Genomic DNA, 16,862 nt, shown 5'->3' with positions numbered 1-16,862 from the left:
CCTTCTTTCCTCGTTCTCGATTCAGGGAAACTCTACGAATACATTCGATTCGAAACTCGAAGATACGGAAAGATACGAGGTGGAGAAACAGCGGAGGGTCGACAACGCGGTTCATTTCGTTCGCAACTTCACGCCCTCCCCGGCAATTCTAACCACCGCGTCCGCTTAACTCGATGCAGTGGTGAAAACGAATCGAACCAGGCTGCTGGCACAGCGCCTACTACACCGCCATGTCCTCCTGTCTGACCGCCCTCGATTCGCAGATCGTCACCCTCCTGTCCGTCCCTCACGAGATCCTCTTCCTCCAGCACAAGGTGTTTCGCGAGTATGCCAAGATAGCGGTCGGCCCCGATTTCATCCACACCTTGCCGTCCCTCCTCATCCTCGTTTCGATGGCGATCGTTCTCTGGAGGAGTCCACCCTCCTACAACGGCCTCGCCCAAATAACCGGCCCCCTCGTGTACAAGAGCCTTCAGGTATTATCTATCCCGCTCTCGTTTTCAAAGGATAACCCCCTCCGTAAATGTTTCAAGCTGTTGGTCAGCTGGGTCGTGGTCATCGCGATTCTCTGGTTCTGGCTCATGTGGCAGAGGCTCATCTACTGCTGCGTCTGGACCTCCTGGAGTCACGTGAGCATTCGCAATTTCTACCCGATTTCTATTAAATTTTACCGTTGCGATATATCTCGGCGAATCGATCCCGTTCTTCCAGAGAGAGAGATAATTTTGATTAATTTTCGATCCCCGTGATGATTTAATCCTTCGTTCTTTAAATATTATTTTTCGAGAGAAAGAGAGAGAGAGAGGGAGATTAATCGTTAATATCGTTCCACAGCAATCGGAATACAGGGACGTCTCTTATCAATGGTGGCAACAAGTTTGGTCCTCGTACTATCCACCCCCACTGGAGCCACCCGTGATGTCGGCTGGTTTCATCAGCTGGTTGATCTCGATGTCGATCGCGGTCATCGTTCTAGGCTGCGCCGTTTCCACCAATCGAGTGTGGAACCTCGCAACGGAATTGGCGACCGGTGCAAGAGACGGAATATCCACGGTGAAATGTTACGCCAACTCTTACCTCAAAAGGTAACGTCCCATCCGTTCGTTTCGAAAGATCGATCGAGTTTGAGAAATCTCTTGTGCTCCCTCCTCCAGAAAGATAAGCCACATCCTGCAGCAATCGTGGCTGCAAGGCGAGCCTGTCGCGGTAGCGAACAAGAAGAGCAACGTGCCCAACGACAGCGAGGCGAGCTCGATATGCGACGAGTGCCGATCCGAGATCTCCACCGACGCGGCCATCGTCAACGATCGTCGAAGGGAGATACTTCCCGTATCGTATGGCACGAATTGGATGCCCAAGCCCAATTTCTCCGGTTACAAAGAGCCGAACAAGAAAGTGTCGATGAAGTCTCTGCACACGGTGGCCGTGGTGAACGACATCCAAGACTCGGACGATCTGTCGCCCCGTCAATCGCGATACAAACGCGGTTGCCACACCGTGATACCGAACAACTCGAGCGACCAGTCGAGCGGATGTTGAAAAACCCAGGGGCGGCCACCACTGAAATGTGATCGGACGCTCTCCAATTAACCAACATACAATGGATACGTTACGGATTTTCGAAATTTTGGCAAATTTTCGGAATCGGTTTCTGGGGACGAAACAGATTTACAGATTCTAGTTATTCCAATTTTTTTCTCGACCAGCGAAAGTAAAGCGCTGCGTTCGAACGAATGGAAGAAAAGTTGGAAGAACGTTGATCGAAATAAAAATATATGTATAATCGTTCGGGAGGATGGATCGTTGGAGCGTTGCAGTATCGCGTACTTTTTATTCTGGTCAACCAAGAAGAAACGAGAGAGAAAATTATCGCAAGGATTAAGGCGTCGTACAATCTCGATTCGGGACGAATTTCGACCAACGTCTCGACGAGTTATTCGATCGAATTCGCGGAGAGATTTTTGTCGCGACGCGGTCCATTCTCGAGGGGTATAAGCTTGAGAAAGGGGAGACGAATGGACGATAGGGGGGAAAGGAAGGTAATTTCTTTTTTTTTTTTTTTTGGTCTTTTTCTTTAATACGGATGGAGGAAAAATGATGCGTCGTCGCATCTATCGGAGGGAAGGAAAATATTCTAAAGTTTTTTAAAAACGCTGAAAGCGAATAATCGCTCACTATGCTAGAGATGACGTAGGTAGAATAATAATAGATGTAAAAGATTATAGAAGCTACCGTAAAATATTGTATTGTACCATAAAAATTATACGTCTACGTATTTTTTTACGATCCGTGTTGTTTTTATCGTTCGATCGATACGTCGAGAGATTAATGCGCAGCGATAAACAAGGTGATATATGTTTATACGTCGAAGCAAGTCGTTAAGTAAGTTTTATATTTATAATTTTCGAACGAAAATTGTTCTTGATTTTTGAAACGCTTAACCTTTGAATCTCTCTTCAAATCTTCAACTTATCCCTTCCAAAGAAAACACCTACGCTACCGAATTCTCCAGCGATATCTTCTTCACCAATTGCTTTTTCATTTCGAGTCGAGGACTACTACCGCTCTCTACTTCACCTTTCTAAAAGATTCTAAATATAACAATTCGCATCTTTCGAGAAAACTAAATTCAACCTATTAACATTCGAATATTCAAATTCCTCGAATTATAATAATCGTATCTGTAATCGAATAACAATGCGAAACAACCGATTTTCAAATTCTCCATATGCCAAAATCCATTCGAAAAAGAAACAATTTTCCAACAATAACAGTAACTTAGAATCAAAAACAACCCGTTCTCTTTGATTATTCATCGAGTCCTGGAGAGACTTGGCGTTTCCAGGACAGCCTCGATCCAAGCTTCTTGGAGGGGGTGTCCGCGCATGCGCCCAAACAGGGTAACACTCCCCGTCTCGCGGCCAAGCATCATTCCGTAACGACATCCCTCGTAGGATAGGTCGACACGATAGGCTGCCTCGTCATCCGATACGCAGTAAAATCAGCGGGGAAGTGCGTCGATCGTATCGCTCTTCTCCAACCTGGGCAAAGGAATCAAAAATCATATCTCGAAACGATTTCGAAACGAGAATTTCACGGTCCAGAACGAATCGAGTTCGGGCGTGAACTCGATTGTTTTCCTCCTCCTCCTCCTCCTCCTTCGGAGGGGGCATCGTCCTCTCCCGTTCGAGATTCTCGAATCTCGAACGATGTAAATGGTAAACGGAAGAAAGGTGGACGATTCGAAGAGGAAGAAGAAAAGGAACGATATAAAAGCATCGAGGAAGAATTTGCAAGACTCGAAGAGTTCAATTTTGAGGAAGCTTGGATCGAGGCAAGGGTTGAGAAGATCTCGCGTCGAAATCTTTGCGTCGTTTGGTATTTCCGTCGATCCCGCTTGGTGAGATGAATTCATTTTCTTCCATTTCTTATTTTCGTTCTTATTTCCTTCATCTCTCTTCGTTTCAAAATTCAGTCCCATCGCATTCTAATTCTAATCGAAACTCGTAAACTAAGTAACAAGAGAATTCAAATTAACTTCTTTCTTCCTCTTTGTGTAACCACTTTTGTCGTTGAATCCCGTTCTTACCATCGATCGTTGATTGAACGCGGAAAAGAGAGGAAGAACGAAAGAGGTGGGCAAAAGAGAGAAAATAGAATCTCGCGAGGAAACGGTATTAAATTGAAATAATACACAAATCCACGTGCACGGTGTAACGTGACACGAAGCTTCTTATTGATTTTGCGTTCAGCATCCCGTAGCGCGCGCGCGAGTATTTGTATACAAGCGAAATCAGCCCCCACGCACGCACACGTGAGACGAAATCACGCATACAATGCGCTTCAAAAGTATCCCTGTTTATCTTTCTATTCCAGAATCACGTACACTCCCGCTCAAAAATCAAATTAATCGCTTATCTCTCTCTCTTTCTCTCGCCCCTTTATCCACGTATACGTACATGCATATCGATAAATTATCCTTTCGATTCACGAGAGAGCTTTAATAATTCGATAATTTTTGTTGAAATTTTCTAATTTCGAGATCACATGGAAATATATTTGTGAACGTTAGTGTACTCACGATCCCGTAAACACGCATACAGAGGCAAACAGGTGCGCGCAAGCGGACATTCTCTGTTGTGAATCGGGTAATAAGGGTAGCGGGACAAGCGTGGCGAACCCTTTCGAGGAAAGGGGGGATTTTTCATTGAGCTGGGGCCGGTTTTCGCGAGAGAACGTATTAAAGACAACCCTCGCGGAAATGTAGAGAGAGAGAGGGGGGACTTCTGTGAAAGAGAGTGGAAGCTTGCGTCGAATCGATCGAAGGGTATATTTTTTTCGAAATATTTTTTCAAATGGTTTCAATTAAACGAGATTCTTCTTCTTTTTTCACGCGCGGTGTAATTTTTTAGTTTCTTTCTTAATAGCAATTTTCTAGTCTTACTTCGTCGGGGTGAGTCAAGTGAACACACACGCGCGCGCGCGTGTACCGAGTTATATTTGCACGTTTCAAGTACACTTTACAAGTTAATTAAGCAGCCCGTATATAAATTTCTACTAATTAACGTTGCTTATTTATCCTTCTCCCCTGTTCAAATTAAAATTTCGCTGTCCTCCGGAAACGATTACTTATTTTTCTTACAAAATTCCTCTTAATCCTCGGAATAAACGTTCCCCGTTTAATTATTATAATATAATATAATTCTATCATAGAAAGAAAAAGTTCCAGTTTCGTAGTTTCCTCGAGTCGACAAAATTATAAAGTTTCACCGCTCGATCGTAATTATTCGATTCGTCCAACGTTCTGCTCATCACGCACACTCGTTGTTGCAAAAATCGTCGAGCTCACCGGTTAATCGTGATTCTCGATTTATCGTCGATCGGACGACAGTTCCCTTCGCTCGACTCGATTCATCGTGAATCGTGGGGCGCGATTTAATCGGTATAAAGGTTAATGCGATACGGATTGAAAGGTTTATCGCGCGAAGCGACGTGGAAACGCAAAATCCGATGTATAAGCGATCAGCAGGGTAATTAAATTATTTATGTATGCGGGCCACGATATAGAATATCGAGGTCGGCCAACGATCGAATCGAAGCTATTTAACGGGATTGGCAGATTCTTTTCGAAAGGATATTTTTTCTTTGTCGATAATTTGATCCTGGATCGATTTGGTTAAATCTTCGTGTCGCGATTGATTCATTTTTATTCGATGATTCTCGACAAGCCTCGATCAATTAGAAAGATAAACGAAAACGTGTTTACTCGCTTGAAATTAATTAATAGTTTCACCCTCTTTTTAAGCTACACTCGAAATTATTATACGTCGTTCGAGAAATGATTAAATAATTGAATATCGTAGGAATATTGAGATAACGGTAGAATCTCGCTTCTGTCTCAGTTCGCGCCACTACCTGATGATGAATCCATACTAGTAAAATGTACACAAGATGACGCAACAATCCCTACGTATTTCCTCGTCGCTCGCAACAACGGTCGTTGATAAAACGAACGCGTTATTACCTCGACATCTTTCATCTCGATTTCTAAATATAAAATCGAACATAAATTTCACGGCGCGATCTTTAAAAAAAATAATCGATTCTTTCGTTGATTCCTTGAAAATCAAACGTGGCAAACAACGGGTTGCGAGCTTTATTTATTCAACGAAATAATAAATATCGATTGTGCGGGTGCACATATTATTATGCTTCAATCTTTCACTCGACGTCTCTATTCGATCGGACCGATAATCGACTTTCGTTCGTACGCGACAAACGGCGAGACGACGACTGGCGGAATATCGTGGCCGCGAATGTTTACGTTCGTGTTCGGTGTCGAGGAAATTTGTAAGCGTGGGAATTAACATTTCCGTGTGTTTACAAAACGGTATAAACTCGAACGACGAATTCGACGAAATAAATTTTCGACGATATAAATTTTTGATATATTTGTGTATTCAAAATGTATTGTGTATTCGTTGTACGAATTGTGACGTGGAATCTAATAAATAAACGACGTAACGATGTAAAAATTATACGTTCGAATAAATTAACGTTACGATTCGAGATTAGAATAATTTCGTGAAAGTGAAAAATACCAAAAATTTATATGAAAAATACTTACTTAAAAAGAAAGAAAGAAAGAAATTAAAAAGAAATGGAAAAATTCCAAAGTGCCACCCACGTCTCGACCCACGCTGCTCTCCGTTTATATAAAATCGTCCCTAAAAAAAGATCTCTTCGTCAACTGTATTGTTAATCAACCACGATTACCTCTTGCAACTTGCATGCATTATTGCGTGTCGTTCCAGGATGTCTCGAAGCGTGCAGGACACATTTACATAACCCCCGATTATCGATCGATTATGCGAATTCCGCGTGAATCACGGTTCAAGGTCACGGTTAATCAATCAATCCAGCAATCGTCGCGTGATCTCGGCCACGAGAGATGGAGCAAAAACGATTATCCATACGATAAAAATTGCTCGATAATAATAATTTCGAAGCAAATAACTCTATTCTATCGAAATTTTATTAATTCTTTCACTTTCCCTCGATTAATAATCGATCCACAGCAATCATGGCGGAGAAGATGTACTACTGGGGGGAGCAAAAGGATCAAGTGGATCCGGATCAGACTTTCATAGAGTTCAAGGCCAAGTCCGTGGGCTCGAGCAGGGGGAGAGAAACGTCCCACGCCGCTGCTAAAATGACCGTGTCCACGTCACAGGGCAGGGCGACCGAAGTTGGGAATCGCGAAGAGGACGCGGAACGAGGGGGATGGGACAACAAGTTGGATTTCCTGTTCTCGTGTATCAGCGTCTCGGTGGGGCTTGGAAACGTGTGGAGGTTTCCGTATTTGTGCTACAAGAACGGGGGAGGTGAGTTTTCGGGGCGTAGATTGTGCACGAGTCACGCTTTAATTCGATTCCTCCACGTCGGATCACAGTTTTAGAAAGATTTAATTTATGGATAAATTGTGGAGTTTCTTTAATTTTCCAATTATAATTAACGTTGTTCCTCTTTTCTCTGCTATCAAGCGTGACGTTTAGATTATCAAACGTTTAATAATATCTTAGAATTGAATCATCGGTATTTGTTGCTTCGATTTCATCTTTGTTGGAGATGTTAAGTTTCCTAATGTTATTTCGTTCGATATTTGGGGGCGAAATTAATGATTTTATTTACGAATTTTATTCAAAATGAAATGCCAATGAATTCTCCTCGATGAATTCTCCGTGGGATCGAAGGACAAAGGCCAATCGAGGTCGCATCGATCCTCTGCGATTTCACTGGGATCAAGGATACATTTTCTAACGAACAATGAATAATTCATCTTTGAACACTGCGGATAATTATACACTACTTTCTCCCTCGTATTTGGCTAATAATTGATCAAAATATTTTCACTCTATAATTTCTCGTACGTGTTTCTAATGATAAAAATCATCAAAATTTTCTTCAACTTTATAAAACAATATTACAGGCGCTTTCCTCATCACTTATGGAATCGCTATGCTGTTCTGCGGTATTCCGATATTCTTCCAAGAAGTGGCGATCGGCCAATACCTTGGAGCTGGAGGAATGACTTTGGTGGGACAATTGTGCCCACTGTTGCAAGGTATTCTTCCTGAATATTCTTCTTTCGAACAAAAGGATGAAACACGATATATATATATATATATATATATATATATATAATTAATTCGTTGGTTTCAGGTGTTGGATACGCCACTATGACGATCGTATTCTTCCTAGATGTTTATTACTGCATCATCATCGCCTGGACGCTTTTCTATCTCATAAGCACTTTCGTCAACATACCCAACGTACCTTGGAAGGGTTGCGGTTCGTTGATCAATCGATAAATAAAATTCCTACTCGCGATTCTCGGTTGGCCAACATTCTAACGAACGGCGTGGCAATTTTTTTTCTCCATAGGAAATTGGTGGAATACCGAGGATTGTTTCGACGGCCTCGAAACAAAGATCGAGGAAACGAGCGATCCTGTTAATTCGAATAGCACGAATTCCACGTGCGACAACGCCACTCTTCATCATGCGACACCGGTCGAGGAATATTGGGAGTAAGCAAATTTCACGAGTTCTTCTCCTTTCTTTCTCTCTCTCTCTCTCTCTTGGAAAATCCCCCCTCGCCCACCACTCGAATACATCCCCCTCCCTAAATTTTTCTCGTTTGAAAATTGTTCGAAAATTTTTAATATTTAAACATTTTAGGTGAGACAGTCAGAATTGAAAATTTTGAGAAAAAATCGATTTGAGGATTGATTAAAGGAAACACGATTGTATTAACCAGTTTTCTCTCTCGGCGACTTTTTAGACGACGACTTCTCGGGATCACTTCCGGTATAGAGAGCATCGGAGGGATCCAATGGGAACTGTTAGGCTGTCTGGTCATCGGCTGGCTCCTCGTATATTTCATCATCCGGCGTGGTCTCCACCAGAGTGGTAAAATTATTTGGTTTTCAGCTTTGTTCCCCTACGTGGTGCTTTTTATTCTTTTGGGAAGAGCGGTGACGTTGGAGGGCAGCTACAACGGCTTGCTGTACTACGTAAAACCGAGGTGGGAGGAATTAATGTCGCCCGGCCCGTGGATCGACGGTGCCACGCAAATTTTCTTCGCCTACAGCATCGGGACTGGAGCTCTGCCCGCTCTCGGATCCTACAACAAGTTCCATCACAACTGCTACAAGTGAGACGCCATTTTCTCTTCGATTATTTTTTCACTCCGATATATCCAAACCCTTTATTAAAGCGTAATTTTCGTTCTAATATAATTTTATAACAATAATTGTGATTAAAATTTTAACTTTTCCGCCATTCTTTCATCTTCATTCGGAGAAGACATCGACTCGTTCTACTTGATAGCGATTTAAAATTCTGGGCGAAAGAACTTTTCTAACTTTTTTTTAGACGGACGAGCTAGCTATCTGTTCTACTATCCTTCGTTCTCGTTTCAGAGACGCATTGATCACGTGCGTGGTGAACACGTTAACCTGTTTACTGGCCGGCTGCGTCACATTCTCCATCCTGGGCCACATCGCGTTGGAACAGGGAACAGAAGTGGCCGAGGTGGTTAAGAGCGGGCCAGGCCTCGTGTTTCTCACTTATCCCGAGGTGGTGCTCAAGCTTCCTGGCGCCTCCATGTGGGCAATCATATTCTTCGTGATGCTGCTCGTGAGAACGCTTAAACCTCTCTTCTTTCTTTTCGTCATCCGACGACGATCTATTTTTTATGCCTTTCCTTCTTCCGATTGACAGATACTCGGGATCGACAGTGAATTCTGTATCGTGGAATCGTTCATCACCGGTGTTGTCGACAATTGGCCCGACCTCTTACGCCCCCACAGAAACAAGTTCACCATCGCCATTTGCTGTCTCATGTTCCTTCTCGGTCTTCCCATGGTGACCAACGTTAGTGTCCAAATTACCATCATATTTCGACGAACGAATAATTAAGGGAACGATCGTTTCAGGGTGGCGTTTACATATTCCAATTAATGGATTTCTACTCGGCCAGCGGAATGTCCATCCTCTGGGTATGTTTTTTCCAAACTATAGCGATATCTTGGATATTCGGAGGGAGAAAATTCTGCGATTGCATACATCAGATGATGGGTATACGATTGAATTACTTTTGGTATATTTGCTGGGTCGTGTTTGCACCAGTGATCATGGCTGTGAGTATCGCATCTCGTAAAATCCCTCGTCGAGAGATTAAAAAAAAAAAAAAAGAAAGGAAAGGACAAATTTCTTTTTTCTTTTTTTTTCAGTTCATCTTTATATTCCAATGCGTCCAATACAAGCCTTTGAAATATGGAAACAATTACGAATATCCGACGTGGGCGGAGGTGATAGGCGTTTGCCTCAGTTTGTCATCCATGATCTGGATTCCTGTTTACGCTGTTTACTACGTGGTCGTTACTCCAGGATCCATAAAAGAGGTGAAATTTTATTTGTCTCATTAATTTGTCTCGTCGTCACGTATAATACACGATACACGTCGGTTCAATTTCGTTCTATAAAATTTTCAATTCATGATGTACATTGAAGATCGATGCAATTTTTCTGCAGAATATTCTGAAAGGTTTGAAACCGAACATAAAGTCGCATCCAAAATTACCAAAGGGGGAGAAATCGGCAGTGATACCAATGTCGGAGAGCAGCGCGGGATTGATCACGAAGAACAACAGTTTCCTCAGTCAAACATGATCGCCGTAAAAAATGGCTTCCTTATTTCTTATTACGTTGCAATTGACGTAAGCGTAGTATTTTTAAACGAGATTTATTTGTAATCGAAGAGACAGAGTTGCAGAGTTGCTCGATTCATCGGTCGAATTCGTCGAATCGATTCTTCCATTTTGAATATTACGATATATCAAACCGAAGAAAATCGAATCGATTTGTTTCAAAGCAAAAAATATAAAGGCCTTTTTTTTAATCCACGAGATGAATCAAAAATAAAGGTGAAAAAAAAAAAGTAACAAATTGCGACACGAATATAGAATAACGATGAAATTCGAGCGATTACTGCGAATAAAAAAAATACCAAATACTCGTTCCTTCTATATTTAAACGATGGTACCACGTAAAAGAGAAGTATTATTATCTATTTATTGTTAGAGAATGAAGAAGATAATAGCAGAGTCACCGCTAGTTGTCGGATAACTAACGAAAAGATACACGAGTGACTCGAAGAGTCCCTATATTTTTTATCGCGATACCCAATTTTTACCGATATTTTTTTATTATCCGACGAATGCCTACTTTTCGAGAAGCAGAAATTTTTTAAAAACGATGTACGACGTAGTTAGTTCGATTACTAGCTGGTTAAATTACAGACAATGAGAATCGTGCCTCGACATTGACACTGTTGCTAACAAATTTTTCTTCCTCTTACGTTCGAAACGAATAATATTACTTTTTTTTAAATATTATAGTAATTGAACTAAGTTACATGTAGTCTAGTATTTATTATATTAATATACAGTTGACATTTATTAATTATTAATATTATATAGTAGTTGGAAAAATAAATTCAGAAAAATTTTGTATATAATCGGTTGGACAAATTTTTTCACGTCAAATCGAGGATAGAAGTGTGCCTCGCGGAAATTCGTTGGTACCATAATCACCGGGAATCATTGCGTAAGAAACGTTCCGCAGGATTCGATTAAAAAATTAATTTTTAGAAAATTTATTTACAATTCGTTCGTTCGGACGAATTTAATTTAAAACGGAAAAAAAAGAAAGAAAGAAAGATGAAATTAAAGGTTCCTTTCGATCGCAGTGATTCCACGCGAAGGATCGTAAATCCAGGAATATAGATGTAAGATAAGAGTATAATATAAACACTAGTTTTATGAAAGAATTATATCTAGCGAATATATCTACGATTTTAAGATTGCTAAAAGGATTAATTCAAAATATTGTTCGAGACGCTGTTATTTGCATTAATAATATTATTCCCGCGAATTCAAACGACCAATTAATAATATATATATATATATTTAAAGAAAAGAAAAAAAAATATTGTTGGGACGAGAAGTTGGGACGCTCGACAAAACTCGATTTAATTAAATAATTGACGGACACGAGCAATAAATTTGGAAACGGGCCTAAGTAATAATTTTGTCTGTGTTTAAATCGTCTTCAGATCACGCTCCGTTTAATACATTCAATGCCGAATATGCAAAATACACGTGTCGTAAAAAGAATTACTTTTATCCTGTGCTGGATCATGTGAAATCTACGCGCCGCGAAAAATATTTTTATGTGGCGGATGGCGCGAACGTAAGCGTCACAAAGAATGTTCTATCCTGTGGCAGACGATGCAAGGGTCACGAAAAATATTTTTATGTGGCGGATGGCGCGAACGTACTCGTCACAAAGAATGTTCTATCCTGTGGCAGACGATGTAAGAATGCGCGTTACAAAAAATATATTTTATGTGATGCGAATGTATGCATCACAAAGAATGATCTATCCCGTGACATGAAGATGAATATCATGACAAATATTTTTATGTGACGGATGGCGCGAACGTAAGCGTCACAAAGAATGTTCTATCCTGTAGTAGACAATGTAAGGATACGCATCACAAAAAATATTTTATGTAGCGGATGACGCGAACGTAAGCGTCACAAAGAATGTTCTATCCTGTAGCAAACGATGTAAGAGTGCGCATCACAAAAAGTATTTTATGTGGCGGATGGCGCGAGCGTACTAGTCACAAAGAATGTTCTATCCTGTGGCAGACGATGTAAGAATGCGCGTCACGAAAAATATTTTTATGACGGATGGCATGAACATACTCGTCACAAAGAATGTTCTATCCTGTGGTAGACAATGTAAGGATACGCATCACAAAAAATATTTTATGTAACGGATAACGCAAACGTAAGCGTCACAAAGAATGTTCTATCCTGTAGCAGACGATGTAAGAGTGCGCGTCACGAAAAATATTTTTTTATGTGGCGGATGGCGCGAACGTAAGCGTCACAAAGAATGTTCTATCCTGTGGCAGACGATGTAAGAGTGCGCATCACGAAAAATATTTTTATGTGGCGGATGGCGCGAACGTCACAAAGAATGTTCTATCCTGTGGCAAGAATGCGGTATAAAGTTTTGCGAGAAATGAAGGATAAAAAAGAGTTTTCTGGCTTTCCTTTTGTTCCCTCGTTGCTTTTTTTCACAATTATTGTTTTTACACTCGAATATTCGCCCCTGATTTTTGGCGGCGCATCGAATGCGTTAAACGAGTATCTCGAAAATTGTTGATGTCGCGTGTACGTTTATTTGTTTTCAATCCTGTTTTCGACGCATTGTTACACTCGCGGCTAACTTTTTAACCGAGCGTGCTAAGCGTAATGCTTATCACGGATGAACGTTTCTTTCTTATGATTTCGTTTCGAACAAGGGAAGATCGAATGCGTGAATTTTATTGTAAATTTTTATTGTAATAGCACGAAAGAGTTGAAGGACGAAACGAACGAGATTCGAAGATGTACGATGCGTTTATGATGGTTGTACGAAATATAAGAGGATATTCTTTCGATGGTCTTTCGACTTGTGACCCCAAAAACATCGAACGAGAGAGATCTCATCGCTATTTCTATCCTTAAATGCATCGATTTTCTTGACTTTCATTTTAAATTTATCTTATTTTTCTCTGCCTTCGTTTCAAGCTATGTGATCTAAATTTTTTTTTTTTTTTTTATACAAAATTTTGATCATCAATTCTGTTAATAATCCTTATATTAAAAATATATATATATATACTTATTCTTTTCAAAAATATCGTTTATCGATTTCGAACGAAAAACATTTTATCCATCAATGATACGAAATCATTCCAAACGGAATTACAAGGATTTAACCCTTAAAAATTCCTGAAAAATTTTTATCTACAATGAAAACATACGCGTTCTTCGTATACTATTTCAACTTAACATTGATTCTTCGATTTTAAATTTCCACGAAAAGCAAGGAGAAAAATAACAAATAAGCGATCAAACGACAAACTTTGGCGTCGTATAACAAACATCCTTTGTCAGTGTTCTGACCAATGATCAATTCGATCAAACGACGGATGATAAATAGAAACAGGAACGGAACGAAAGTGGCAGAGTGATATGATCGACCGATTGAATCCCGTTTCGCGCGTCTAATCTCGTCCGTTTATTTCCAATTCAACGATCGGCGCATTCACGATCAATTTATAAATTACGTTAATCGATACGCTTTTCTTCTCTTTTCCCGTGGATCGAAATGGTTCCCTCGAACGCAACGCGCTCGAAACCGAATCGAAACGAGATGAATCGCGTCATCGTTTGCAACGCTGGCGAGGATTAATTTGGAGGCATCGACGAGAGTGTTCAATGAGATTGATTTTTTTGATATTTGTTCCTGGTGAAATGCACGCGCTAGGTGATAAACTAATCCAATCTAATTTTGTCATTTGACAGGGGAGGAACGATGGAATAATTCGTAACGCTCGAATAAATTAAAAATAATTAAGGTATTTCAACCTTAAAGCTTATTGATCTTTCAAAATCGTGAAAATTTGTTATACTGAAAACTTCATAGTTCACGACGAGCAACGATCTTCTACCCATAAAATAGCAATGAGAATCCACGTAAAGGAAATTGTAACGTTTCTCTCTATTTTTTTTTTTTCTAAATCCTATCGAAATATTCTGTAATAATATAATATTTCTCCAAAAAAATAATAAGAGCAAATTCTCTCTCTGGCACGCTCGAAATCTTGTATGTATGGACGAGAACGTTATGCATCAACGACGTATTACGATCTGGACGCGGATACCAAGCGTGACACGGTTGCTGGAAACACCGATACGTCATTTACGGCTTTATCCCCCCGGCGTGTGTGAAAAATTGAAGGCGAGGTTGGACGAAAGAGAAGGGAAGCGGTGGAATATATTCGTGAAAGAAGAATGAAAAGCGGCACGAACGAGGCACGCGTTGATCGTGCCGGTGAATAGGGCCTTTGTCACGGGACCAATTCAATCGGAAATTCTGTACAGGGTTTCCGGTTTCCATCTCGCTTCCACTTCTCCATTCTCCTCCTTCTGCGTCTATTGTCCGCCCTTCAAAGTCCGAATCTCCGATTTTCTCGAGATTTTTCCGCGAAAATGAAAGGTTCACTTTGGAATTTATTTCAACGCTCCTCCCTCTTCCTCTTTGTCGACGGAAACCGTCCGCTCTCCGCCCATTTTCGGGAACTTTGGTCTCGTTTTTTTTTTCTTTTTTTTTTTTCGAGCACGTTTTGTCTACGTTTGGAACGGTGCGGAAAAATCGTGCGGGGATTTCGAAGTCGCTGCGGCTCCGCTGCAGGGATTTCAATTTTTAATTGTACACGTTATTTAACTTAACAAGGATGTGTCGAGGACTCTTTCGCTCTTCGTTTTATTTCAACACTTCGAAAATATCGATTGATTCGTTTGAAAATTGTAAATTTTTGCGAAAGAATGGGACGTGCGTATGAAGTTGTGCAAATTGTATATACATTGTTTGCATGGAGAAGAACAAAAGAATTTGAACAACGTCGAGAAACGAGTTTAGTCGAAAATGCGAAATGAAAGTACGTGACGAATTGATTTTGTCATCCTTTTTTCCCGATTATTCCTTTCGAGAAAAATTTCCAATATTTTCGAAAATCTCCAAAATCTGGCCCTACGTAAATTCCATCCACGCATCGACTTTCGAAATCAAGTGCAAGTTTTCTGATTAAAATTTTCCGAAAAAATATTCTTCCAAGATCGAGTTCGCGAAAAATCGCGATATAAATAAATAATCGACAAGATCTCGTGAAATTGTGGAAAGAATTTGGTTATTTTTCACGACGTTGGACAAAGGGAGACGATAACGTAACGTTATTCGATCGAGAAACTATGTTTGACAAACGTCTGGAACAATGGACGGAGAATTCTCTGAATGGCGGTCGCGCATCGCGATGAATTAATCCATTTAGTTCGCTGTCTGATGCAATTCTAACGCTTGTGTTTCATGACGAACGAACACAACTCCCGGAAAAGAAACTTTCAACTATTCGAAACATGGGCGAAACATCCTCTTCCCCAACGATATTGGGATATTCTTTCCTCTCTCTTTGCCGTTTTCTCGCACGAGAATCTTATTTTCAATCCAAAATTTAAGAAAATTCCTCTCCTTGATTTCTCTCGAATCGAAATTCACGAATTATTTCTATCGCGTAATAATTATCGTTTGATCGAAACATGGTTAATGTAAAGTAATAAATTTTAACGCCCCATAATGGATTTTATTCGATTCCAACAATTCCCCGTTATCCATTTATGCGTTTGATCGGTGTTATTTAATTTTTCAATGCAATTTATCCGAATGAAAAGCGGATATTCGTTTTAAACGCAACACTGTTTCCCAGATATAAATATTAACAAGACGAGGAATTTTAAATGGGTTGGAATTTTAAAATGATTACCGTGCAAATGAAACGTGAGCTCGAAAAAAAAAATTTAATATCGGCTATATATATATATTTTTTCTTTTAACTTATAGTTCGGTCATCGTAATAATTTACCAATCACGCGAATTCGCGCAATTACCGATCGCGTTCACCAAGTTTTATGCAATTTTCTCTCTTCCTTTTCCGCCCCTCGCACAGTTTTTTCATCAATTAAGAATAATCTTAAATTCCTTTTCCTTTTTCTTCCAACTCCTCGCATCATCCGAGTAAAGATTTTCTTCTTCCAGCTAGTTATAATTCTCTTCCACTCCCGAATCTTCCAATTCTTCTTCGAACTTTCAAATTATCGAAACTTTAAACCTTCTTTAACTTCGTTATTCCAATCATTACTCTCATCATCCTTAACAAATTGATTAAAAATCTTTGTACATGTACATATATCTCTTCAATCGCACGTGTTCAATTATTATTAAAATCAAAATTTTGATCTACATCCGATGTAAAAACGATATATCAATGGTTTGAGAATGGAGGTGATTATTATTTCGAACATGTCTTTGAAATTACCATTCGTCTCAGGGTAAGAAGGAGTTTTGCTATCTGTTGATCTCTTCGATCGCACGTGTTCAATTATTATTAAACGTGAAATCAAAATTTTGATCGTTCGATCTACGTTTGATGTAAAAACGATATAGTCAATGGTTTGAGAATGATTTGGAGTGAAAATGATTAACAGTTTCGAATATGTCCTTGAAATTATCATTCATCTCGAGGTGGAGGAAGGAGTAATATGGATGGACAGTCACGCGAGCCATCGTTCCCGATCAATGAGCCAAATCACCTGTGGATACGAAACGTGTATCGAAACCAAT

At 40.1% G+C, this 16,862-nt stretch overlaps 2 protein-coding genes and 1 long non-coding RNA gene across 5 annotated transcripts; 2 read left to right on the top strand and 1 right to left on the bottom strand.

Moving 5' to 3' along the window:
* The first annotated feature begins 112 nt into the window (after positions 1-112).
* Positions 113-2,283, top strand: LOC147657725 (uncharacterized). Its single transcript, XM_086907657.1, has 4 exons — positions 113-476; positions 534-629; positions 835-1,085; positions 1,155-2,283. Exons 1-4 carry the CDS (start codon positions 231-233, stop codon positions 1,537-1,539), a joined length of 978 nt encoding a protein of 325 aa, XP_086763783.1. The 5' UTR covers positions 113-230; the 3' UTR covers positions 1,540-2,283.
* On the bottom strand, positions 1,339-4,906 carry LOC147657724 (uncharacterized). Its single transcript, XR_015291939.1, has 2 exons — positions 4,850-4,906; positions 1,339-3,041 (listed from the first exon to the last, which is right to left on the bottom strand). It is a non-coding gene; the product is annotated as an uncharacterized LOC147657724 (long non-coding RNA).
* On the top strand, positions 3,270-15,819 carry LOC100869392 (sodium- and chloride-dependent GABA transporter 1). 3 transcript variants are annotated; one of them, XM_086907656.1, is made up of 11 exons: positions 3,270-3,400; positions 6,579-6,884; positions 7,490-7,624; positions 7,723-7,851; positions 7,945-8,089; positions 8,533-8,715; positions 8,984-9,200; positions 9,285-9,437; positions 9,500-9,703; positions 9,797-9,967; positions 10,098-15,819. In XM_086907656.1, exons 2-11 carry the CDS (start codon positions 6,584-6,586, stop codon positions 10,233-10,235), a joined length of 1,776 nt encoding a protein of 591 aa, XP_086763782.1. In that variant the 5' UTR covers positions 3,270-3,400; positions 6,579-6,583; the 3' UTR covers positions 10,236-15,819. The 3 variants fall into 3 exon arrangements, with proteins under 3 accessions (XP_086763782.1, XP_003695202.1, XP_086763781.1); XM_003695154.4 differs by having other exon boundaries at positions 8,344-8,715; XM_086907655.1 differs by lacking the exon at positions 3,270-3,400 and having other exon boundaries at positions 4,883-6,884; positions 8,344-8,715.
* The last annotated feature ends 1,043 nt before the right edge of the window (positions 15,820-16,862 follow it).

Source organism: Apis florea, unplaced genomic scaffold (assembly GCF_048593485.1).
Source record: "Apis florea isolate Af1SG1 unplaced genomic scaffold, ASM4859348v1 contig_2897_pilon, whole genome shotgun sequence".
NCBI classification, from domain to species: domain Eukaryota; kingdom Metazoa; phylum Arthropoda; class Insecta; order Hymenoptera; family Apidae; genus Apis; species Apis florea.
The sequence above is the reverse complement of the archived record's forward strand: the minus strand, read 5'-3'. Positions and strand labels throughout refer to the sequence as shown.

Bases quoted from the DNA above. Each gene is read 5' to 3' on its own strand.
- LOC147657725 (XM_086907657.1), top strand. From the start codon at position 231: ATGTCCTCCTGTCTGACCGCCCTCGATTCGCAGATCGTCACCCTCCTG. The intron at 477-533 runs GTATTATCTATC...AAATGTTTCAAG, and splicing joins TCGTGTACAAGAGCCTTCAG to CTGTTGGTCAGCTGGGTCGT. The intron at 1,086-1,154 runs GTAACGTCCCAT...TCCCTCCTCCAG, and splicing joins GCCAACTCTTACCTCAAAAG to AAAGATAAGCCACATCCTGC.
- LOC100869392 (XM_003695154.4), top strand. From the start codon at position 6,584: ATGGCGGAGAAGATGTACTACTGGGGGGAGCAAAAGGATCAAGTGGAT. The intron at 8,716-8,983 runs GTGAGACGCCAT...TTCTCGTTTCAG, and splicing joins TTCCATCACAACTGCTACAA to AGACGCATTGATCACGTGCG. The intron at 9,968-10,097 runs GTGAAATTTTAT...ATTTTTCTGCAG, and splicing joins CTCCAGGATCCATAAAAGAG to AATATTCTGAAAGGTTTGAA.